Genomic DNA, 25,256 nt, shown 5'->3' on the forward strand with positions numbered 1-25,256 from the left:
TGAGGACGCAGAGAGCAGAAGAAAAAAAGTTTATTGAGGGAAATAAGCAAGTGGGATGGAAGCTGTGCTGTGAATGGCCTGACTCTGGGTTCCTAGGGAAGGAGGGAGCTGTTTTATAGGGGGAAGAAAAAAGAAACTATTGAATTCAGTCGTTATCTCGCAGCTTGAGTCTTATGGCTGATCAAGGCCAAATGGAGCTTAGGTTGATGTACCCTACTATCATGGGAAACTCCCAGGCAGCTGCAAGCAGGCTGGGGGAGTGGGGATGGCGTGGGAACCGAGGTTGTCACTATACACTACACACAAGAGTGTGGTGGCCTCCAGGAACAGATGCACTAATGTGTACCTGGAAAGAAATTTGGAAGTATTGAAGGCTACTTTCATTTTAGACCTAACCAAACTGTAGCTGAAGGAAGTGTGAGGTGCATTTAATTGTGATAGGTAATATTCTTATTAACTCATTTTATCTATTAGTACCCATATTTTAAAAGTTTTATAAAATTAACATTGTTTTTCTAAAGAAAATGTTACAGAGCAAGAGCCCCAAAATTCCCCACAGCCCGCAGTTTGGGGATGGGGGATGGGAGTCAGTGGAGCACAGCTATTTTCCTAAGAGATACCTAGTTTCTTAATATGCAAATAACTATGGCCATTCCACATGCTAAAAAGATTGGGAGGGGCTTTGACTGTACAATGGTGACAAAAAGCTTGCGCTGGCCTTTGTAAAATTCTACAAGTGGCCGGAACTGGTCACCACACACTGACTGCATCATAGGCCACAGACAGGCATTAAAAAATAAGGTGTCAGCCATTAAGCAGGGGAACTCCGTGGGGTTTGCAAGGAGGTAGAGTGAGCCACGTGGATTGAAAGAGAGCAGAGGCACCTCACCAGTGGGCCTTGAGGCCAGGTGGGAAAAAAGGTGCCACGTGGTTCTGGATTAAGAGCTGAAAAACTCCACAATATAGGCAAAACCTCCTCAATCAGGCATAAAAGATTGGGAGCTGACGGTAAAGCTGAACTGCGTCAGGGAAATACAAAGCCAGGGATTTCTGTTTTCCTAGAGGGAAACGGTACCTCTACATTTTCTGTTCTGAAACTAGCCTCGTTTGGCAGTGGTAAGCAGAACTATGTGTCTGTGGGTGTTTTAAAGAAAGTAAGACTTACTGGCAAAATCCACCATTAATCTGAATCTGCATAACCCTTACATAAACAATTCCTTTCTTTTCACCAAAATCTGGTATTGGGAGTTATGCTTTTTGGTGGTGGGCAATGGAGCCCCTCATAACTGAACAGTCTGTGGGGTCTGTTTCAAAAATTCAACTGCGTCGTCTAGTTTCACTATTACCTCCGATTAGGCGATATTTCACTATACACATACAGAGAGTACTTTAACTTTCCTTGCTCTTTTAGCAAGAGACGCCCACTCCATTTTTTTAAACAGGTTTATTTTGCAGACCATTACTACTTTTGCTGTCATTGAAGAGAGGATGAATTCTTAACATTACTGGTCATGTTTCTCTTTTAAAAAGGCACACGCGCCAATCCTCCCTCCCCTTTACTGGGTAGCCCGGGCACGCGCAGAGCATGTTCTAACTTCTGCAACGTGGGGTCGTCTGTTTATTTTCAGCTTGGTGGTCCGGGAGAATTGCAGGCCGTTGCCTAGGCAATCAACACCCTGAGCAACGGACAAGGCCAGGCGGGAGGAGGCGTGGCCTCAGCGCGCCAGCGCCGATAAGAGGCGGTTCCCGCCGCCGTTTGCACGGATTACGGCTTGTTGGCGGCTTCGTTGGGAGGAGGGCGGGTTTACCAGCAGCCCTGCCGCCTACCTCGAGAGGCCCAGTGGTGCAGCGAGCGAGGCTGCGGACCTGCTGCTACTTTTCCACACGTGCCCTACGGGGAACCTCGCTCCGCGCCCCAATATGGCGGGCGGGCGCTGCGGCCCGCTGCTGACGGCGCTTCTAGCCGCCTGGGTCGCGGTGCAGGCGGAGGAGGAGGCCCTCCCGGAGCAGGCTTCGCTACCAGCGGAGCAGAGCATGGTGCTTCCCATGACCGCTTCCAACTGGACGCTGGTTTTGGAAGGCGAGTGGATGCTGAAATTGTGAGTGCCCGACCGACCCCGAACGCCACACTGTCCCCTCAGGCCGCCCTCCCAGAACCCAGCGCGCAGCTCCCAACGCCGAAGTACCGCAGGGGTCGACCTCAGGCCCCGGGCCCACTGAGCCACCGAACCCGCCGGCCCGCGCTGCGCATGCGTGCCCGGCCCTCCGCGGTGACAGCTGAGGGTGAAGCGCATCGCCTCCATCCCCTCACCTTGCTTGCCCCCTACTTTAGGGAAAAGTGTTTTAGGAAGGGGTGGGTGAGCAACTTTGCAAGGGGAGGGTACGGGGAGGGGGACGGAGGAAATCTGCAGGAAGAGAGCGAGCTTTTGATACAAGTGTGTAGATAGAGGAGAAAGGACGGTCATTCAATGACATTTTTTGTGCAGTACAAACACGTAGCGTGGGCGAGGCATTGTATTCGTTGAATGAATCATTGCAGTATGGTGAAGGGCAGGTCAGTTTGTGTAGAGTATTTTAGTCTTCATTTTGAAGATCCTGAGATGTCATTGTGGAAAAGGAGAAAGATGGGTGCTTTTGAAGCTGTCAAACAATATTTCAAATAAATGCTGATACTTGTAATTTTTAGAGATAGGACTTTATGGGTAACTATAACTTAATTGTACTAGTGTCCTAAAGAAAAGGACATCAATAAATTGCCCCCTTTGAACAATAGAAAGTAAATAGTGGATACTGTCTTTGCTACAGGAGATGGGAAAATAGAGTTTTGAGTTCGATGGAGGCAAGGGATTGTTTATACTAGCTTAAAATAACTTCTGCTAGGAAGAAAGCGAACTTTGGAAGATTTGAAGAAGATGGGGCAGATGTTTGGATAGGCTTGAGAGACCCCTCACCTGGGTTTGCAGAGAAAATGAATGGAGGAAAGATCACTGAGACCACATCTCTTTAGCTTGTGGTTTCAGCGATATACATGCTTGATCATTACTATTTGATTCTTAATTTTTCATTGAGGACACAGATGCTCGCATAACTGGGGCTTTCCTTTATTTGTCCAAGGCTAAATTTTGAACTTTTCAATTTACATGGAAGCAGATACCTGTGAAGTGCAAATGTCCCTGTGAGACAGGGCCAAACGTTCTGTCACTTAGCAGATTACCGTGTTCAAAGAACAGAATGCACATTACCCCTCAAATATACATTTACCTTTGGTTGCAAAGAAAGGGATATTTTAGACCTTGAGCTAAAATGTCTTTGAGATCATAATAAATCACTGAAATTATTAAAGAGATCTGTAGACATGCTCCTGTTAAACATGTACCTATTTTGAATGGATTTGAGTTGGACCTTTTTCTGGGCTGTCATGTTTATAATAATTGCAAAAGTTTTGGAGTGGCTGCATTTTGTCAGTACTACAGACAGTTCTTTTTTTCAGTAAGTGCTTACAAAATGGAATTTTTTTAGATGTCAGTTTTCTGATTAAAACAGTGTACATGATGAAAGTCAAAGTGGAAAGGCTTTGGCTCATTTGTTAAGTGCCTTTTGGAATAGGGTTTTTTTGTTGTTGTTGTTGTTTAAGTGAAAGAACTAAGAACACTAAATCTGAGGTAAGTGTAAGCCATGTTAAGCTTATAAATAGGCAACAGCTAACTGCTCCTATGCTTGGCCATGTTGACAGTTCAAATTTTACTTCTTCATAAATGTACGAGCCTATACGGAGTAATCAGTTGCTCTAAGCTTGTCATGTGTCTTTGGTATGGAATGTGTTTGAGTTGTGATACACAAGGAGGCTTGTAACCTGGAAGCTGTGTAGACACTTGAGGTCATCTTAATAGAAGTTCTCTTTTCATCTAGTACATTTCAGAATAGGAAGCAAGGCTGAAAGAGGATTTCAACCATTGCATCCAACTTTATACCAAACCTAGGTGCTTGTACTGAAGAAATATTGTAGCTCTTGTCTATTTGTGATAATCCCTCTCCCTTTTGACCGAATCAAACACTTCTAAAAATGTAAAATTCATTATATTTTCAGTATCTTTATAGGCCTATGAAGAATTCATTTAAACAGCCTAGAAGTTATCAGATTTTTTCCCTGAGATTGTATAACACGATAAAACAAAATGTGTTAATACTAGTTTTCATGTTAACACTTTGTTCAGGTGAACTGGTCATAATAAATGGAAGTTGTTAGAAGGCCACATTGTTAGATGGTATATTTAACTTCTCTAAAGAGGCGAGTTAGGCTCTCTGACAGTATTTAAAATTTGACAGTTCTTTATTTGTTTATTTACTTACATGCTTCCTCTCCTGGAAGTTCTTTTATATTCCACTTTAAACAAGGCTTCTATAATGCAATTCCTGTTACATTGGTATCAATAATTAAATTCATTTTTAAGGACCTAAAAGTGTTTGTCTGCTGAGGCATGAAAAGCTTGTATTGTAAAATTTAATTTGTTCTACTTTCAGTCAATTTTTCTGGATCCTTGCAACTGAATTTCAGTTTTTAAAAAAGCACTTCTTTGCTAAGGAAAATGATCAATTAAAAATATATTCACAATTCTGAAACCTGTTTTTAAGATCTGAGAAATTCTTCCACATTACTGCATATTTACATTTTCTTCAATTCTGTGGATTAATATATTCAGTTTTTATCTTATTTTTGCCTTCATATATTGTTTTATAATTCCTACCCTCGATTTTGTCACATCTATAATTAGCTTTCTGTATTTTTTTCATCAACTTCTGATGGAAAGTTTACTCTTTGTCAAGGTTAGAAAAGATGACCTAATCTTTAAAATGCCTTCTCATCTTTTATTCCCATTGTTTCATACTATCTTTTATTCAGTTGCTTGTAACCTTTTGCTATTTTAAACATTTACTTGGCTCCCATTAATCAGTCTTTGAGAAAACTACTTTTGTTCTTTTGAAACAAAAGTATGTAATGTAATACATTCTGTGTACTGTTCTGGTGCCTTTTCCACCCAAAAGAAATATAAAGATATCCAAATATCTTAATTTTGACCCACGTACCTTTAAACTGATATCCAGAAAAAAAGTATGTATTTGGGTAAAAATTCCTCTGTAAAGCATATTGATCTTTATAAAGCACTACTCTTTTTGACTTTGTTCTTGGGATGATCATGTTTAAAAGTTGCAGTTAGTCATCTGGTGGTGGAGGAAAGCCTTGCTTATTTCACAAGGACCTCTAGGTTTTAATATCATTTTCTCAATATCCTTACTATACCTAGAGAGAACATCTTTAACATTGCCTTATCTTACCCATGCCAAATAGTTATACTGTCTTGGAGTGTAGTTGATTGTCTTGATATGATGATGGAATTTTTGAGACAGTCATTGCTTATCATGTGTCAATTTCAGGGTTGGGGACTTCACCAGGTAAGGTGAAATCAATGAGTTACATTCCTTGCTTTCAGGAGACTGGCAGTATACTGTGCCCTGAAGGAAATAAAAATTATAAGTAACATTCATTTATTTAGCAAATATTTACTGACATTTCTTATCCATCGAGCATCTACAGTGGTTCTCACCAGGGCTTTATTGGCATTTTGGATGGGACAGTTCTTTGATGTGTGGGGATGGTTCACACAGTGCACAACCTTTCTTTCTAGTGGTCTTGTGACATCAAAATAATTTAACAATCTGCATCCTTTATGCACATTTCCAAATATCTCTGAGTGTAAAGCACTGCCCTAGTTACTGTTACGGGCATTTAAAAACACGCAAGAGGAATTCTTCAACAAACATAGAAGTATTTGATTTCAGATTGTTTCCACAAAGGGTATTTATTCACATCAACATACCACCACCACCATCATCACTGTCATTGTCTTCATTTCAGTCACAGTGAACTTATACTGCTTACATCACAGGTTCGTAATGCTGTCTTATTTGATCATCTCAGCACTTAGGTACAGAATTCTCATTCTCGCTCACTAGAAGAGACAAACACTTGAAAAGATTGAAGCTTTGACCAAGGCTGCATCCTTTGTAAGTTGTGGGCAAGGCCAGAGCTAGAATGCAGACCTGAGCTTTGCAGTCTCTGGTGCAAGCCAGAGGGAGTGGCTGGGTGGCGGGAGCCTGCAGGAAGACACCAGAGTCTGGCTCATCAGTGCTTAGGCTCTCAGCCAGCCGGCATCCTGGCCCACATACAGGCAGTCCTTTCCCCTGTGGGATTCAGAAGACTGACCACGGTTTTACCATGGTTCTAGTTTCTGCAGATGAAGGGCATTATCGCTATATACTGAGCTCTGACAGGCCTCACTACTCAAACAGGTGCTCTGACTTCCCAACCCCCCCGGGAAAATTCTTTTTCACTGTGCCTTGTTTATATCTGCATGGCTCATATCACAATTAATTTATGTGCTTTTGTATTGAGTTTTTGTCTGACTCTTCCTCAAAGGATAATTATGCTTTTAAGAAGAGGAACTAAGTTTTTCTTCCTGTTTCTTTCGAGAGCCTTAGTAACTATCAAGTACTGGATGCGTTCAGTAAATCCTTTTTGAGTAAGCGAATGAAAAAGTAATAGACTTTACTTCTTTAATGAAGAGCTTCCTCAAGTATATCACTGAAGAAAATACCTATGTATATTATCTTAGGTGCTAAGGATTATCACTCCCATCTAACATTTGTTCATTGCTATGATAAACATTTATTGTGGACTAGGGTCTGCCAGGCTCTGTTAAGGTACAAGCAGTGCACCAGGCACCGCCTTAAAGGAGTGTTAATTCTAGTAAAAGTAGTAAGTTCCGTTTTTCCTAGTAAGTGTTATGGTTTTCATAGAGCTGTCAATTTTTATTTTCTCTCTATGTTTTTGACGATACTTCCTAGAAATGATCTTCTAAAGAAATATATTTGAGCAAAAGATTTTCAAGTCTTGGATCATTATGAGGTTTTCCAGATTTTCCTAAATGTAGACTAGCACTTGATGTAGTGAAGGCATCATTTGTTGGCATTTTGATTTAGATTCACTTATAAAATCACAAAAACACGAACCTTGTATGCTCTTTCATCTTCATTGTCACAGATTCTTCTCACCGTTTTGATCACAGTAAGTTCTAAGGAACATTAATTCTATTCATCATTGCCCATCTCACTTCTACAGGGATAAGAAAAGAGAATGTACTGTGAAACACTGGTGAAAATTGAGCTAAGAGAGAAGAAAAATTGCCCATTATTGGAGAATAAAAATGTATTTTTAGTAAAATTTTATTTCTAGGGAATATAATTAATTCCTTCCCTGCAGTGTTTAGTACAGTTAATGAAATCTCATGCCAAACCGAGTTATACAATTGAAGAATCAAGGACCTTCAGCCACCTTTCATACAGCAGAACTTAAGTGTAACAGTGTTTCGGCTATCTGGAATATGTTTCAGATATCTTTACTAATTTTATATACCACTGTCATCTGCAAAAAATTTAAATAGGAAAGATACTGTTTTACAGTTTTCATGGCTATAAAGGTACTAATTTCTCTTGGAGGCTTCTAAATTGAAGGAAGGTTAATTTATATGTAAAAGAAAAAATTTCATAGGTCTGCTCTTTATCAAAATTAGGAAAACACTGCCACTTTGAACTAGTTTTAAAAAATGTAAATAATATTGCATTTAGTCTTTTTGATGAGTTTTATTCATGCATATGTACATGAGTAAATTGCACATATGTATACATTGAGAAAAGAGAGCATAAAACTCACAAAAATGACTTTCCTTCGGCCCCTGGAGGTATTTTACTTACAGTAGGTTCTAAATTACTGCATGAATGACTGTCCTTTAAATAAAAAAGAAGACTAATACAGTTAAACCTTAGTTCTTGAACATCTCCCATTTTGAATAATTTGTTTCTTGACCAAGTCGTTGGAGGAAAAAAGTGTCTCGGTTGTCAAACAAAACAGGTTCTCCACGGAACAACCCTTTCATACTGGTATCTGTGCGATCAGTCATGCATCTCAGGCGACAGAGAGAAAGCGCAAGTATGAGTGTGATTTAGTTTTCAAACAAATGGCATCTTGAACAGCCTTCCAGAACAAATCAAGTTTGAGAACAGAGGTTCCACTGTAATTTAAAAACCTTCAACGACAAAAGACCAGTTCCCACTCCTGAGACTTGGAGCTGGTTTGTCTCTACCACCAGAAGAAAACACTACATGAATGGATGATATTGGTGGATTCCAACACAAGAAACTGTGCTGAAACCTCAGAGAGAATGGCATAGATAGTGCTGCCGACCAGTGGGTAGCAGCTCCATGGAAAATGGAATATTTTAAAATTACCTCAGTGGCATTTGTATATCTGAGGGTCAATATCACATAAAAAACCCCAATTTATATAGTAGCCTGTCTACAGATTAGGGGCTGGAATTCTTTTTAAATGATGACATTTGCATGACTTAATAATTACTGAAGTAGCAAATGGGTCCATGAGTTATATGCAAAAATAGAGGTTTCGAGAAACAAAGCAAAGAGCATCTAGAGTTCATTGAATTGTACTTCCAGATTTTTTCCTTATTTTTGATAATTTGTCTTTTATTCCTTCCCTTTCTCTACTTCCTCTCCCTCCCCCTCTCCCTCTTTCTTTTCCCTATTCCCTTTTTGTCCCTCTTCCTCTCTCCCTCCTTTTCCCCCTCTGTTGATATTAGATATTATTTTCCTTGGAGATTTTTTATCACATGAATACCTCCATCTGGGTTCTTGTTCTCTGGTTTTAGGTGACCTTAAGCAGGTCTCTAAACCTGCCTTGTTGGACTGTGAGGTTGTAAGGTTCAGATGAGCTAATGTGTCAGAAAAGTGCCTTGGAAATGTTAAAGAGAGAACCACAGGTCCGGAATGGCATCAAAGGTGCTAAAAGCACATGATGTTATGGGAGAAACTCTGGTTCTTCTTGCTGGTGCAGTAAGGAGCTACAAGTCAGCGAACCTCGTAGTGTGCATGCAAAGTTTTATCAGTGACTGGGAGAGCAAAAGCAAGAGTGGCCAAAGGTCTGGAGGCAAGCTCGCCCTAGGGTGGCCAGAGGGCCGGTGTCCTAGTGGCCAGAGGGTCAAGAGTGCCAAGAGAGCAAGTCCTTTGTTCTGAGGACTTACATAGTTGGTGGGATGGGGTGAAGAAGTCATGTATTGATTAACGGATGAAGGTGGGGCCAGCTTTCCAGAACAGGGGCGTGACTACCCACAGGTATTAATGGGCTTCTTCCTTTAGGCAGTATGGGCACTTTCCAGCCTTTCAGGCCTTGGGATGAAAGCACAGTTTCAAAGCCTTTCTTTCCCAGGTAGTGGAAAGGATACATAGAATTTCAAGGATTTTATTTCTCATGTGCTAGCATAATGTTTCTAGTGATGTTGGAATGCCAGGCAATATTATCAGACCGGGTGCAGGACTGCTGAGTTAGCCGGTGAGGCATGTCTCCCTCTGCTCCTCATTTGACTGTAACAATGATACTGATACAGAGAGATGTGATCAGATCTCTGAGGAGAAGTAGGAGGGGCCATAGGAGGAGTTTGCCGGGTGGCAATGGAAGGCAGTAGGTCCTGGCTGGCTGAGAAGCTGGATGCCTCCAGAGTGCATGGCATTATGGGCCAGAAGACTTAAAATAAAAAGAGGGCAGGGACTGAATCTCAGGCTCTTCTTCCTTGAAGATGCCCGGACAATTGTGCTGCAGCTGCCTGCATTTCCCAGCAGACAGTATTTTGGATGGAAAGGAGCTCCAGGCACAGCCTAGGATCAGGCTGGCTTGGGTGTAGTAGAGGGGACAGGCTCTGAGGCAGAAGTCTACCATTCTTCCCGAATTGTGTAGCTTTTGTATCTTATGTTCTTTAGTTTGTAAACAAACCCTGTAGATACACGACAACTAAAACCTAACAGAGGGAATGATAGGATAACCCAGTTGTTAAGAGTTTATCCTTAATTTGTAGGCCTAAGCGATTAATTCTTGTGGAAAGCTCTTCTTCCAAAATTGTGAAGCTTTTGAATAGACTCCTTTCCTTTAGCACCAGAATTTTGCCTAGAGGGTGGCGGCAGGCAGCAGGACTCCAATTTACTGTTTGGTAACAATGCCAAATCTAGATTTAATACCTGATCTAATTGCAATTTCAGCCTCTCCCAGAAACATAATCAACCACTTAGGAATTTCCCGATCAAGCACCAGTAAGGTAATCTGTCCACCACCTGCCCCTCCCCCACTCAGAGAGGGGGCAGTCTGCGTGATAAAAACCCTTCCACCCCTCTTCTCTCAAAGAAAGGGTGTCCTGGCTCAAATATAATCCTTTCTTTTGTTAATAGCTCCTTTGCCCCACTCATTTTGCTATTAAAACTCTTCTGTTTGCACAACTCAGAGCAGTCTTCTAGTTGGTAGATGGGATCCTGCCGACTTCATCAGTTGCTTAATTAAGCAAATTAAGTCTCCAGATTTACTCAGTTGAGTTTTGTTTTTGTGTTTTTTAACAGAAACCAAGTAGTATATTACAAACATAATTTGTGTTACTGACGTTCTTGACATGTGACATGTGCCTGCGTTGTGTGCGCCGTGTAATCTGCCAGTAACCCACAGTAGCTGCTGTTACTTCATTTTACAGTTGAGGAAGCTGAGGCATGGAGCAATTATTAACCTGCCCAAAGTCACATGGTTCATTTGTGTTGGTCTTTCTGAATCCTCTGGCAGAACTTATACATCCACTATACTGAAATACCTATCAGGAGTACTTGCTAATAAAATGTATTACTTTTTTCCTAAAGTTTACCAATAGCTTTCCCCGGTCTCACTTTCCATTTGAGTATGTGGAAAATACATAGAAAATAACTTTTCTCAGATGAAGAATATAATTTTATTTAAAGTTTGTTCATCTGTTTATTTAGCAAACATTTATTGAACACTTACTGTATACCAGGAATATACTTTTCCCTGGAAATGTAGAAATACGGTGTTTAAAAAAATTCACGTTCAGTGATCTCAACAGATTATTCTTGGCCATGTCTCTGGGATCTCAGGGATAGCATAGTGAGCTGTAATGGGATAATTAATGACCTTTTAGAATGATCTTGTAATTGGCTGTACTAATCTTCCATAGAAAGGGAGTTAGAGAGGATGAACTACTGTGCTTACTAAGTCTGGAAGCTTCTGAAGCCTGGCTGGGAAAGAAATATATGTCTTGCTTTGGGCAGCCATTTCTCTTCTGGGCTCTGCCCAATCTCAATATTTTCCCTGAAATAAATGCCTTCTTCCCCCTAGTCTTGCCTTTTTAAACCCATCTCCTCCATCTTCATATAATGTGAAATATAAAAATCTTGCCGAATTATAATTTGTTGTGTTCATCAGCGAAGTTGGTTTGTGTGCATCATTGCATAGAGTTTTTGGTTGTTTTTTTAATCCTCATTGAGGATACATACTCATAGCTTTTAGAGAGAGGAAGGGAGAGAAGGGAGAGAGAAAAACATCAGTGAAAGAGAAACCCATGGATTTGTTGCCTCCCTTACACACCCGGACAGGGATCCTGGATTAAACCCACAACCTAGGTATGTGCCCTGACCTGGAATCAACCTGCAACCTTTCAGTTACAGGACAACCCTACAACCAACTGAGCCACACAAGTCAGGGCTTGCATTGAGTTTTGAATGACACTTAAGTAGTACATACTTATGCTCAGTTCAAATAAAAGATTTGTTAATGTTGACCTGACAGCACCTTTGAACTGAAATTTTGTTACAAAATTTGATCAGTTATTTAGCACTTCCCCCCTCATTTCCTTTTCTAAGTCATTTTTCCTCTGAGTGTATGTTATTTCTTTGGCAGGCATTCTTTCCTACCTCTTTCTCCCCTGTCCCTTCCATACAGTAAGGGAGAAATAATAGAGGCCACATTTTGTAAAAACAGTTCTGGAAAGGAACATTAGAAAATAAATTGGAGGAAATTAACGTTTTACTAGTGCTGAGGCTGCTCATCCATAATTTGGCATAGCTTTCCATGTTTCCATTTAGGCAAGTCTTTAAAAAAAGCCTATTAAGAACATTTTCAAACATTCACAAAAAATGGAGTAGTATAGTGAACGTTCATCATCCATCAAGCAGGTTCAATAGCTATCAGTCAATATATTACCAATCTTGCTTCATCTATATACCTTGCCCTCTACTTCTTGGTGGCATAATTTACATATGATAATATTCACCCATTGTACATAAACAATTCAAAAATATTATTGCACTTATTCCCTCAATATTTTGACAAATTAAAAATTTTAAAGTATTATTTATACAGATTTAAGATAATTTTAAAAATATGATGTCTAGTTGGTGACATCTTAAAATATTATTCAATGTGTCCATGGATTTTTTTTCACCTGGACTATCCTGTTCTAGTTTGTGAGCACTGATTAGTTTTATTTACTTATTTTTTTTTCTATCATTAAGAAAAACAAAGTCTCCATTTGTACTAGTGTATGTCTGTGACATTATTCTAAAATGTCACTTCTCATTTTAATTCTGTCATATGTTAGTATTCTAAAATGGATTTTCAGCAAATGGTTTGTTTGTTCACAATAATTTACATTAAGCATAGCCCTAACCAGCTTTTTAAGTCTTCATAAGGAATATCTGCTCTCGATTCCTTCTAATTTCAAACAGTATTTTCCTATCTACATTAGTTTTCTTGGACTACTGCAAATTACCACAAACTTGGTGGCTTAAAACAATAGAAACATATTCTCTCATAATTCTGGCAACCAAAAATCCAAAATCAGCATTTTGCCATAGATCATTCCCTCCGGAGGCTCTCTGAGAGCACCCATCCCTGCCTCTTCTAGTGTCTGGAGGCTGCCGGAATCCTTGGTGTGCCTTGGCTTGTAGCTGCCTAACATCAGTCTCTGCCTCCATTGTTACATGGCCTCCCCCTGTGTCGCGTGTCAGATCGCCTTTTTCTTTCTTTCATAGAACACCAGTCATTGGACTTCTGGCCTATTCTAAATTTAGGATGACCTCATCACAGGCACTTTAATTTAATTATATGTGTAAGGACTCTTATTCCAAATAAGGTCACATCCACTGATATCAAGGCTTAGGACCTGGACATATCTTTTTAGAGGATAGTATTTGATCCACTGTACTTTTCCTAAATAACAAACTTCTCTGGATTTTCATTTTACATCTGCAGGTGAAATCGTAGACCGCATCAGAGCTTTGTGGTCTGAATATTTGTGATATTTTTTTGATCATGGAAAAGAATCGTAAGGCCATTAGCACGTTGCCAGGAAGGTGGCCCAGCCTTCCAGTTGTTTTTGCTTCTATCTTCTCCTTCCCTAATCCATTATTCCCAAGCTTTGTGATTTTTTTCCAAAATGTCAATCTGAACATAATTCCCTTCCTCCTTAGGCTTTACCATGGAGCTTCGAAAAAAGTCCTAACTTCTTATACCACTTTTTAAAGTCTGTGGGATGATGTCTTCACCCTCTTCTCTCGGTACTGTTGAGCCTTCACACACACGGTTCTGCTTAGAGTAGAATATTCTTTGACCCCTCTCTGGCCAATTCCTACTTTAGATCTTAACACAGATGCTTTTTTCTCTGTGGGCCCTTCTGAGACCGCCCAGTTCCTGAGTATCTACATAGCACCCCTGTGATTACCAGTATTCATCTCTGCATTATATCCACAAAGGGAGGAGGTACCACATGTGTCTTGTTCACCGTTGTGGCCTCAGCTTTTAGCGTTGTGCACAATTAAGGTTTATTGAATGAAAAACTTAATGTAAAAACCAGGGTTCTGGTTGAAGGCCCAGTTATTTCTAATTCCTCTTCTATTTAAGAAAGTGTTGAGTAGAGCTGGTTTAGCCCACAGCTTCTACTGTCTAGAATTACCACCCATCTTTGGAAATGAGTTGCATACTTGGGGACCCACTAGCAACAAATCTAATGTTCTCTGCTCATCAGATCTGTAGCTTTTATGCGTCTGAAACTGGTCTGTCTGGTTTAAGAACACTCTTGTGAAAATTGCCTTCCTTTAGTGGGGCAGTCAGAACTGTTCTCCCCCAAAAATCAAAAGCTACCTAGAAAGTGACAAAATTTGGGTTGGTTGTAACAATAACTTTAAAATAAAATATTTTATGTATTATAGTCATTGTGAAAACCTTAAACTTTGGCAGATTTTTCCTAGTGAATTAATATTTGTACATTAAATTCTAGGGGGGAATATGCTTATGTTTTTCTGTATCAATGGCTTTGAGAAAGCTTGCTTTTAGATTTATTTTTTAATTTAAATATTTTACTTCTCTTTTGTTTTATAGATATTTTTCATATGTTTATATTGATTAGCTGTTCTTTTTTTACAGTTATGCCCCTTGGTGTCCATCCTGCCAGCAGACTGATGCAGAATGGGAGACATTTGCAAAGAACGGTGAACTACTTCATATCAGTGTGGGGAAGGTAGATGTCATTCAAGAACCAGGTACTGTAAATTTTGAACATTAAAGGCAAAAGTTTGTTACTTTTTATTTCAAAATTTTTCAAGAATATAGAAAAGTTGAAGACTAGGATATTGACACTCGTGAAATGACTACTTAGAATCAACAGATAATATTTTGGCGTATCTGAATCTGTGTGTGTGTGTGTGTGTGTGTGTGTGTGTGTGTGGTGTGTGTATGTTTACACATATATATTTCTATTTTATTTTTCTTTTGCTGAGTCTTTTGAAAGTAAGTTGCAGACATCGTGATACTTTACCTTTGATACTTGGGCATATTAAGATTTCCCTAATTATTTCCCATGTGTCTTCTTATAGTTTTGGAACCAAGATCTAATCAAGGTTTACCATTTGCATTTGTTTGGTATGCGTTTTTAATCCCATTCAGTCTAGAATAGTTCCCCATTTTTTTCATGACATTGATATTCTGAAGCGAATAGGCCAGATATATGCCTAGGTGTTTCCTTGTATTTTATAGTTTCTGCATTTTCTGTAAATTTGAAGTTCATTCTGGAGTCATGACTTGGTTAGATTTATATGGCAAGAGTACTGCCTAGGTGATGCTCTAACTTTATATTTAATGCTATCAGAAGACACATACTGTCACCATTAGTGATGTTTGTTTGAGTACTTGGTTAAGGTGATAACACTAAATATCTCGGTTATAAAGAAAGGATCCCACTTTGTGATTAGCAGTAATATGTGGGGTGGTAATTTGGGGATTTAAATACATAATTATCTTACCTGAATCAAATATTTTGTTGTGGGTTCCAGAATGATGAACTCCTAAATCTGTTGTTTCATCTACATCTATTAGCTGTTGATGTAATTTTTGAAAAGAAAAGGGAGGGAGATGGAAGAATCTTTGTATTTATAGTTTAAAAATAACTATTATGTGTAAATTGAGAAGAAATGTTGGGTTTTATTATTTCAATCTACAATATGACTATTTTCAAGTTTATTAGGCATTTTTTCCTATCTACATTTAATTTCAACCTATTATATTCTTTTACAAGGAAAAAAGGAAGGTAAGTATGAAAATGTAGCTATTAACTTTATGTAATAACTGTGAGTTCATAAAGACACAATAGTGAATGACCAGTTACTTGGCCAACAAAATTGATGGTGTCTGTTAAGCTCAATGAGTTGACAATGTGGAGAGAGATTTCTATTAAAAGCCATTAATCCTCCACCTTTTTAAGCATTTGAATCAAAGCCATTTCTGCTCATCTGCTATTTAGAGATGGAAAGCAATAGTTATTAGATCATGGTTTTGGCTATTATTATGAGTTGTTATGTTTAGAGGTCAAATCATGGCAATTGCGTGTTTGCTGTATACTTGTTTTCATCTTTCAGTAGTTTTGAGTCCAGTGAAATCAGATGTAAGCCTTATTCATTAGTGGGCACCAAATACATTTTTCAAGGAGTTTCTTGAAAATGCAGCCATTTGGTACCTGTTGTGAATTCACAGCAGGATTTGAATTAAGAGAATTAAACAGCTTTGTGATAGATTCACAAATCTAAAGTCTAATTGAATATAGTCTTTCCATCTAAAATGTTGACATATATTTTTTCTATTGTGAATTAATTTGTGCTTTTTTGATAATGAGGTAACAGATAAATTGATTATGATGAAATATTTCAGAAACAAATTCGTCATTGACTCATACTATTATGTAAATATAAACAATATATATTAGAAATATTTATCAAAGAAGGAACAAAAGGTTTTAGGTCTGACATTCTCTATGAATAATGAAAAAGCAAAGTCCAAAAAAGAAAAGTGATTGTTTTATGTATTAAAACAATTTTTTAAAGTAGATGCTCTAGAATTATTTTAGATGTTAAAAACTTAAAAACTGTAACTCATAAAAGTTAGGAGACAATATTCTATACATTGAGTGGCCTAGAAAATATTTCACTTCAGATTATGATATCATATATTTATAAGTTTAATTTACACTCTTAGTGCTTTCAATTAACATGTTTATTCAACAATATTTGAGTTTCTGCCATGTACCAGGCCCTGTTCTGGGTATGAATGATACAGATGAATAAAACAAGGGAATAATGAAGACAAAGACTTGGCCCCTCATTGGGCTTACATTCTAGTGAAGGAGAAAAGATAAAATGGAAAATAATATCTGATGGTAGCAAGAGCTAGGAAGAAAAAGAAAGCAGGGTAAAAATATAGAAAATATTGGGATACCCTATTTTAAATAGGGTAGTTGAAAGGCTGTTTAACTAGAGATTTTGACAGATTGAGAAAGCGAATTTCAACAAGCTTTCCGGAAGGAAAGTTCCAGGCAGAGCAGATAGTGTGTGCAGATGTGGGGGGTACTTGACTTAGCTGAGAAACAATATGGCAGCCAATGGGGTACTCCAAATGGGGCTGGAAAGGTAGCAAGGGACCAGATCCTGTAGAGTCTTGTTGGCCATGGCAAGGAGTTTCAATTTCATATTAAGTGTGATAAGGAGGAAACTAGTGGAAGGTTTTTAGCAGGGGCATGACATGACATGATTTATGTTTTCAAAGAATTTCTTTGGCTGCTATGTAAAAAATTGTCTATAAGTCAGAAGAGGAAGCAAGAAGCGATGTTAAGATGTTACTATAGTAGTCCAGAGTGGAGAAGATGGTGGCTTGGACTAGTAGCAGCTGTGCTAGGTGGCTGGATTTGAGAGACTACGTTTGGCTAGAATATCCAAAAGTATCTTCTGATAGATTGGTTACTATAGTAGTTGGTGGAAAGAGAGATGGAGAAGTTTGAAGGAAGAGCAGGTTTGGGACAGATTTAAATTTGAGTTGTTTAATAGAAACCCAAATAGAGATGAGTTATAGGTATACATTTGAGTATCATCAGTGTATATAGTGTTTGAATGATGGGAAGAATTGAAATTACGTAGTGAGTGGGTGCAAGAGGTGTTTAGAGGACTGCGAACTGGGGACTCCAACATCTAGAAGAAAGGAAGCTTAAGCAAAAGAAAAGTAGGAGGGGGAGGAAAAGTAGGGTGTCCTGGAAGCCAAATGAAGAGTGTCTTATGTGGTACTAATTCACTAGCAAGTTTCTGGAGTACTTGCCTCTATTCTTGGAAACTATTTGAGCATTTACTACATTTTTATAGAATCTTTAACATCCTGAAGAAGCACTGGGAAGCTACTGAAAGGTTACTATTTTTCCTCACAGTTCAGCACTTTACAGGATATTTCCATGGACAGATTTATATTTGGTTATAGATCTCTATTAGTATACAGTATTCTTTCCTCAAATCTGCCTTACCACAGTGCTGGTGAGAGATAATTTCATTTCTTTTCCCTGCAAGTAAGATTTAAAAAGAAGGAAAGCAAGAATTTTTGAAGTATTCAATCATAATTCTTTAGTTATTCCTGTAATTATTCCATTGATATTTTTAATAAGAACTTTTTTAGGATTTCAGAATTATAGACTGAGGATTATAAACACATTGCATTTTCACAGCTGAAATGTGGAAATTGAGGGAAGGACAGACCTTAGATTAGGTAATATTGCATTGCCTGATTAATACTGCATAAAGGAGGTGCTGTGTCGGTTAAATTGACTTTGGGAGATCAAATTTAATGCGTATGTACTGAACCTTCTGTTCTACGCAGATGAGCTTAGTTGTCACGGGCAGGAAAACAGTAGCTGCTCACTAGATGGGAGGTAAACCAGACCCCTACCACGGCCAAGAGTAAGCTTTGTGTTTAAAACCATCAGTTAATTACAGAAGCCAATTTAGTTAACTCTACATATTTTATACTTACAAAAATTAGTCTTTTGTATTCTATTCTATTGACAATTTTATTTCAATCTCAAAGATAAGGTTCACTATTTTTTATTCATTGTTTTCCTTCTGCTTCTGTCTTTGGTGATAATATTTACTTAGTTAAGTGTTTACTACTTACATACATTTTATACATACATTTTAGCTTCATAACAACTGTAGAAATAACAAACTGTTTCTTTCTATACTCAGTAAACTGAGGCTTGGAGAGGTTAGGTCGTATGTCCAAGGTAACATAGCTAATAAATGGTAGAACTAAAGCTAGTAGCTATTCATTTTCTTAATATAGAACTTAAATAATTTCTATTGTTTTTGCATAATAAAATATAGTTCACTGTCATAATTTTTCTTTTTCCAGTCTTTTAATTCTTCTTTTTCTTTTGCTGTGTATGTTTAAGATAAACTTGCTAATAAGAAAATTTTTTTGCATTTTAGATTAATGCCTCTTTTATGTTGCAATATAGCCTTCATTTTAAATTGGTAGTTAACCCTTAAAGTGAAAAAGGCATATTGACATTTTTGGAGACCTTTTGGTCAAACGTCATCTCTTTTACATGAAAGTTTAAGAGTGCACTTGTCTCTTCCACTCTCACTGAAGCATGTTGCGGTGAACTGTTATGCAGATCTTAAAATGAGCTGCTGCCGTGCAGTTATATTCTTTGTTAAGATCCACACTTAACTGGTTTTTAAGCCCTGAAGCCAGAACCTAAGATGGCGCTTCCCTCTTTTAAGTTGGTCATGTTTTCAGATAATGAATGTCTCCCTTGACACTTCATAACATTGGTGTTAAAGGTTAGAAGACATTTTTGGAGCTTTCGGACTTCTCTCAGCCTCTCAGAAATGACATTTATTTGAGATGAATTTTCTATGGTGTGAGGTCATTAAGGGCTTAGTAGTTGTCATAATCACTACTTTGGTTGCTCTTGATTTTGTTGCTGATTTTGCTGAATGCATCCTCTGTGACGGTATATTATTCCAGACTGCAAACAAAATTCATATCTGAATGAGATGCTGTAACCTTGTTACTGTTCCACATGGGTTGTCATGTGAAGAAATATTAACAATCATAAATGAAAGCAATCTTGTACAACAGTTTATTCCTAATGGTTTATTTTAAATGAACCTTAATTAACGGTCTTGTGTATTGGTGCAGTTGTTACAAAAAACAACACAGCAATTCATATCAAGAGCTATAAAATTCTTAAACCCTCTAACCCAGCAATTCTGGGAACAAGCATTCTATTATACCTTTTAGCCTGAATCAGGAAGATGGGGGAAAAATTGCAGAGACCATCTGTCACTGTTTCTTTTTTCTTATTTTCTCCGTACTCATTTGATTTCCATGAGCACATTTAGTAAAGATATGTATGTTATCCAAAATAATGTACAGTTTCCAAAGCACTTAATAAGTCAGTTTGTATTTGTTAAATCCCCTCATTTTACTACATTTTTGAATCAGGGATTTTTAATATAGCAAATAATAGTTAATATTTATTTAATACTTATTATATATCACATACTGTTTTCTATATGATTATAAATGTTAAATTACTTAATACCAAAATACTATGAGAAATTATGATGCCGATTTATAATAAAATTGAAGACCAGAGAGTATAAATTTAATGTCCCTGATTAAAAATTAATACAAGGCAGAAATGGGGCTTGACTCCGGGTAAGCTGGCCTATGACACTGGAAATACTGTTTGTATATTGTATGGGCTTGGCTAAAAAGTTTGTTTGTTTTTTTCTGTAGGATGGCTGTAGTATCACTTACTTGTCTTTAGTTTTATTCCAAATAATTTTGTTAGATTATATTGTAACAGCTGTCATATCAGCGTGCATTAAAAATATTTTTTATCAAAATTGGTTAATTTTTGTGTAGCCATTTTAATATTGAAGATGGAAGAAAATACACATTTTTGGCATATTATGTTTTATTATTTCAAGAAGGGTAAAAACACAACTGAAATGCAAAAAAAGACATGTGCAGTGTATGGAGAAGGTGCTGTGACTGATCGAATGTGTCAGAGGTGGTTTGTGAAGTTGCGTGCTGAAGATTTCTCTCTGGATGATGCTCCACAGTAAGATAGACAAGCTGAAATTGATAGTGATCAAATCAAGATATTAACTGAGAACAATCGACGTTATAATCACGTGGGAGATGGCCAACATATTCAAAATATCCAAATCAGTAAAGTTATTGGTGAAAATGAAAAATGTGTCTGTTATTTTACAAAAAAACTAAACAGATTTTTGTCTAACCCAATATAACTTAATATGTTTTATGAAATTTTTTATATTTGTTGTTTACTTTTTAATTTATTGCCATGGCCAATGATGACCAAGAACATATGAAGGATTTTAAAGAATAACTTAAAAATATTGTCACAATGATAATATTTATTATAAATTATACATATGTGTTCTGATAAAAATAAAACCAAAATAGAAGGTTGAAGAAATATTGGTTCCATTTTAAAAGCTCATGTATATAAAGCATAGGCATTGTCACTCTCCTTAGATAAAATTTCTGGGTCGCCATAAGACTCTAGCTAGTAAAGAGGTGAGCTATGACATTGTTTATAATAATTATTTTAAGAAAAAGCAGATGATAATTATTAAGCCCTTAGGATTACCAACACTTTTTCCCTTGCAATTTAGAGTTAGAAATACACTAAAAGATACACCTGTTACCTGATAAGGTGGAATTCCAAGCAGTGTTGGAGGTGAAAATACCCTGTAGACAGTGCTTATTAGCAATCCTCAGTTGACTTCCCTGGTCACTTGTGTTTTTGTTACTGTCAGTGCTACATTTTTTTTTAAGTATACAGTGATAAATGTATGTAGTAAATGCTTCTTTTTGTAACATTGACTTTTACTACCTTCAGAGTACTGTGTTTTCTTTTAAGTGACCAAGGACCATTTTAGAGTATTTGGTTTGATATGAGAAAAAAATTAAGCGTCCTTTGGGAAACTCATCACTAATCAATAAATTATTATTCTGAATACAAATTTAATTTTTAAAATGGATATAAGCACATTCCATGTGATTAAAAGTAAACCTGCAGCATTTCAAATTGCAAGTGACCAGAAAGATGTGAAATTTGAGCTACTTAATTTGAATAGGAATTTGGTTTTGTCCATACTGTGGAAAAGGCAGTGGGAAAGGCAGAAGTGATGAGAAATGTGACAGTGATGTCTCTGTCATGTCCCCATGCTGGCTAGGAGCTTCCTTTAACTTTCCTTCTTTTTGCCAGAACCAGGGTTGCTCATTCTTGCTGCCCACCCATGTAAATTATTTATTTGTAAACATTTAAAGAGCCATGGATTTGTTCTTACTCCTAGTCTCATTCAGGTTTTTGTTGCATACTTCTCTCTTGATATCACTTATCTCTGTTTATAGTTATGATTTTAAGTATTAAGGTTTTTTCTTCTGTCACTAACTAGACAATAAGCTCTGTGAGAACAAAGACTGTACATGTTTTTGCTTGTCTATGTGTCTTTAGCGGTTATCACAGTCCCTGAGCAAAGAAGATAATTAGTGAGTATTTGCTGAGTGATTAAGGGTATTATTTGTCTTTGTTTTCTGATGTACTTAGCATAGCATTTGATATATAGTTAGTGTTCAGTAAAGGTTTCCTAAGACAATTTGAAAAAAAATATGTTTAATGTACATAGAGTCCCTTGACAGTACGTGAAATTTTATAAATGTGCCAAAATTGTACATGATCTTATTTTAGATTCTTTATTATTGTGATTTTAAACCTCCATCTGATGTAATAATACCTATAATTTACTGAGTTTTTGACTATGTGCTAAGCATTTAACATCCTGAAGTAATCTAACTTCAAAACAATTCAGTTAGGCTGTAATATACCCATTTTACAGATGAGGTTACTGAGAGTCAGAGGTTAAGTAATTTATCTAAGGTCATAAAGCTAGTAAATGGAGAATTTAGTATTTTTACATGACTAACCTGTCCTGTCAGCCAATTCCAAATGATGCACAAGACAGAAAACTCCCATGTAACACATCAAAGATAAGCAAGTTGTATGTCAGTGGCTGGAAAGGTTTAGGTAATGAAAATGGGTAAAAATAAAATATCTTTAAGCCAAACAAATAAATAGTATGTATGACTTAATAACATAGTTATAAAAGCAAGCTTAAGGCTGCTTGTTCTTATAATTATACTTTAGGTTAGGTGCTTGGGTTAGTCTGACTTTGACCTGTAACTTTTTTTATGCTTCTTGTAGGTTTAAGTGGCCGCTTCTTTGTCACCACGCTTCCAGCTTTTTTCCAGTAAGTTTAAATAACTTTCTGGTCCTGTAAGTATTAAAAATCAGTAGATGGATACCAGGAGTTCTAAATTGTTTTCCATAACTATTACACATTCAGCTTAACATTTGAAGGGAGAAAGACAGCCCTGTAGGAATGATAGCTATTAGAAGAGAGGGATGCCCAGAGTGCTTCAGGGAAAGGAACCTAATTTCAGGCCACTAAGTTGGGGGAGGGGGTCAAAGAAGATTTTTCTGATGACAGAAATGGTGAGGTGATTCTTAATAGGTAAGTAGGAATTGGTTAAATAGACAAGGAGAGATACCATGGAAAAGCCCAGGAGAACATGAGCTACCTTATGAGAACGGTATCTAGTCCTGTACAGCTGACCCAAAGGGTATAGTTGGATCATCCTGGGTAATGAGGCCAAAGAGGATCAGGTAGTGAGAGGAGAAAGAGCAGGAAAAGATGGGTTCTGGTGATGTTTAGGAGGTGGCATCGCTGGGACTTGGTGACTGATTAGCCATCAGGAAGGAAAAGTCTGTGATGACAACCAATAGGCCATATATAACTAGTAAAAGCCATTAAGAAGCTATTAGAATAAGATGAAGTTTGGAAGATAGACCAGAATGGAGAAGATGGTGTGAAGTGACTACATTAATTTCAAATTAAGACGTTTAGGTGATAGTTTGATTTGAGGATCTGAAGCTCAGAAGGATTTAGACTGGAGATATGTACTGGGAATTTCCCAGCATGAAGATAGGTAAGAGTTGAGATATATTTAGAAAGAACGTATGCAGTGGGAATAGAAGCAGGTCATGGATAGAACTTGGTGTTTACCAACATTAGGACACGGAGTAAGGAACTGAGAAGGAGTGGTCAGAGTAGGAGGAAGTCCAGAGAGCTCGCTGAAGCCAGCGGAGAGGAGGGGAGGGCGAGCTGCCTAGCAGCGGGCAGTGCCAGTGGCAGGCAGAAGAAAAATGGCAGGAAAGCGCTTTATGGGTGTGGCACTTCGGAGGCACTGGAGACCCCCAATATGAGCAGTTTCCGTGGAGCTGTGGAGGCAGAACCCCAAGTTGCATGAGTTGTGAATGAGTAATACATGAGGAGAAAGTGGGAAGTGTAGCCTTTTCCCTTGGGCAGCCTGACTGTGGGGAGAAGGCAGGAAGAAGCGAGGGAAGGCTGAAGGCCCAGGTATGTGAAAAAAGGAGGTGTTTTATTAATTTTCAGGGGACATAAATTTTTAAAAACTTGGTAACAACTGCTGTTTTGCTGTTGTAAGAGGAAAATTGAGATACTTGGTAGCAAAAATAATAAAAAGTTACTTGGCAGGAACTTAGCTCATAATTACAAATTTTACAGTGATAAAATAAAATGTTTAATGCTTTCTGTTTTGGAATTTCTCATTTGTAATAGTTAAATTAATGCATGCTTTCTGATTTATGCCTAACTAGTTTTTTTCTTCATTTGAGCTAAGTTAAAATTCAGAGTGTATTTCACATGTAAAACCAGTAGTTATTTGATTTTTAATATCTGTAACACTTGTTATTTTAATGAGCTTATTTCCTATTTGTTTTTATAATTTATAGCGCAAAGGATGGGATATTCCGTCGCTACCGTGGCCCAGGAATCTACGAAGACCTGCAGAATTATATCTTAGAGAAGAAGTGGCAATCAGTTGAACCTCTGACTGGCTGGAAATCCCCAGCTTCTTTAACGTAACTTGTAACTTATTATTATTATTTTTGAATGAGGGAGTGTTATTAATAAAATGGGCAGTATCGAGTGAGCAGTTCATGGACCTTGAAAGTCTACATTTTTCTTCATATTCACTTTTGGATCCCCACGCTACACACGACCATGGTTAGACCATGTTCTACTTCTGGTTTTATGACCCACTTATGTTTCAGCTGGTTGTTAGTGCACTGGAAGTCAGTACCCAGATTCAGGTGGGTTACAGAAAACCTCCCCCTCACTTTTGCACTAAGCCATGCCAACTGCTTTCCCTTTATAAAATATGGTATTGAATATACTTACCGTCCTTTCTTCCTTTTAAATCATCGATAAGATATCAAAGTGACTCTTGAATTATAGGTTATGAAGCAATTACTGTTGTATCAATGTGGAAAATAAAATCTACGGTGTCTTTGACTGACCAGCAGAACACTGCTAGGTAATTTATGGCCATGGCAAGCCATAATAATTGGTGAGGCAAGTGAGGCCAAACCATAACAACTTTTTCCATAGTTTGTTTTAATTTTGAATGAGTTGTCATGTTTGTAATTAATTTTGTTAGTATATACAAGTGTAAGGAATATCCATGCTGAAAGGGATCAAATTAAATGCAATATTTCAGGAATAAATCATCTAGTAGCATTTATATAATACTCAGGAAATATACAACTTAGTCTAAACACAGCTTTTTGTTCTACAGTTATTTGAGTAATGATTTTATGCTAGATACTGTTCTAGATGCTAGATATTAAAAATTGAACTAAACATGCATAGTCCCTATGCTGTCCTCAGGTAACTTGATGCAGATTAAGGAAAAAACTAGGGATGTAAAGAATTGTAGGCCATTTAAAAAATAACCAAATAAACAAATATCTTTACTCAGATAGGGAATAACTGTGTGGGCATGGACCTCCACTGGATGGGGGCTAGGAGGGGTC

General features: G+C 37.6%; 1 protein-coding gene across 1 annotated transcript in view; it reads left to right on the forward strand.

The window, feature by feature from the left end:
• Nucleotides 1-1,746: 1,746 nt before the first annotated feature.
• Nucleotides 1,747-25,256, forward strand: part of TMX4 (thioredoxin related transmembrane protein 4) — a 42,085-nt gene continuing 18,575 nt past the window's right edge. The window contains exons 1-4 of the mRNA XM_090286060.1: nt 1,747-2,099; nt 14,375-14,490; nt 22,563-22,608; nt 24,174-24,302. Coding sequence (XP_090142186.1) covers nt 1,921-2,099; nt 14,375-14,490; nt 22,563-22,608; nt 24,174-24,302 — 470 coding nt within the window. The 5' untranslated portion in view covers nt 1,747-1,920. The remainder of the gene's footprint in view (nt 2,100-14,374; nt 14,491-22,562; nt 22,609-24,173; nt 24,303-25,256) is intronic.

The sequence above is a fragment of the Furipterus horrens genome, unplaced genomic scaffold, assembly GCF_987537825.1.
Source record: "Furipterus horrens unplaced genomic scaffold, mFurHor1.1.pri manual_scaffold_8, whole genome shotgun sequence".
In the NCBI taxonomy this organism is placed as follows: domain Eukaryota; kingdom Metazoa; phylum Chordata; class Mammalia; order Chiroptera; family Furipteridae; genus Furipterus; species Furipterus horrens.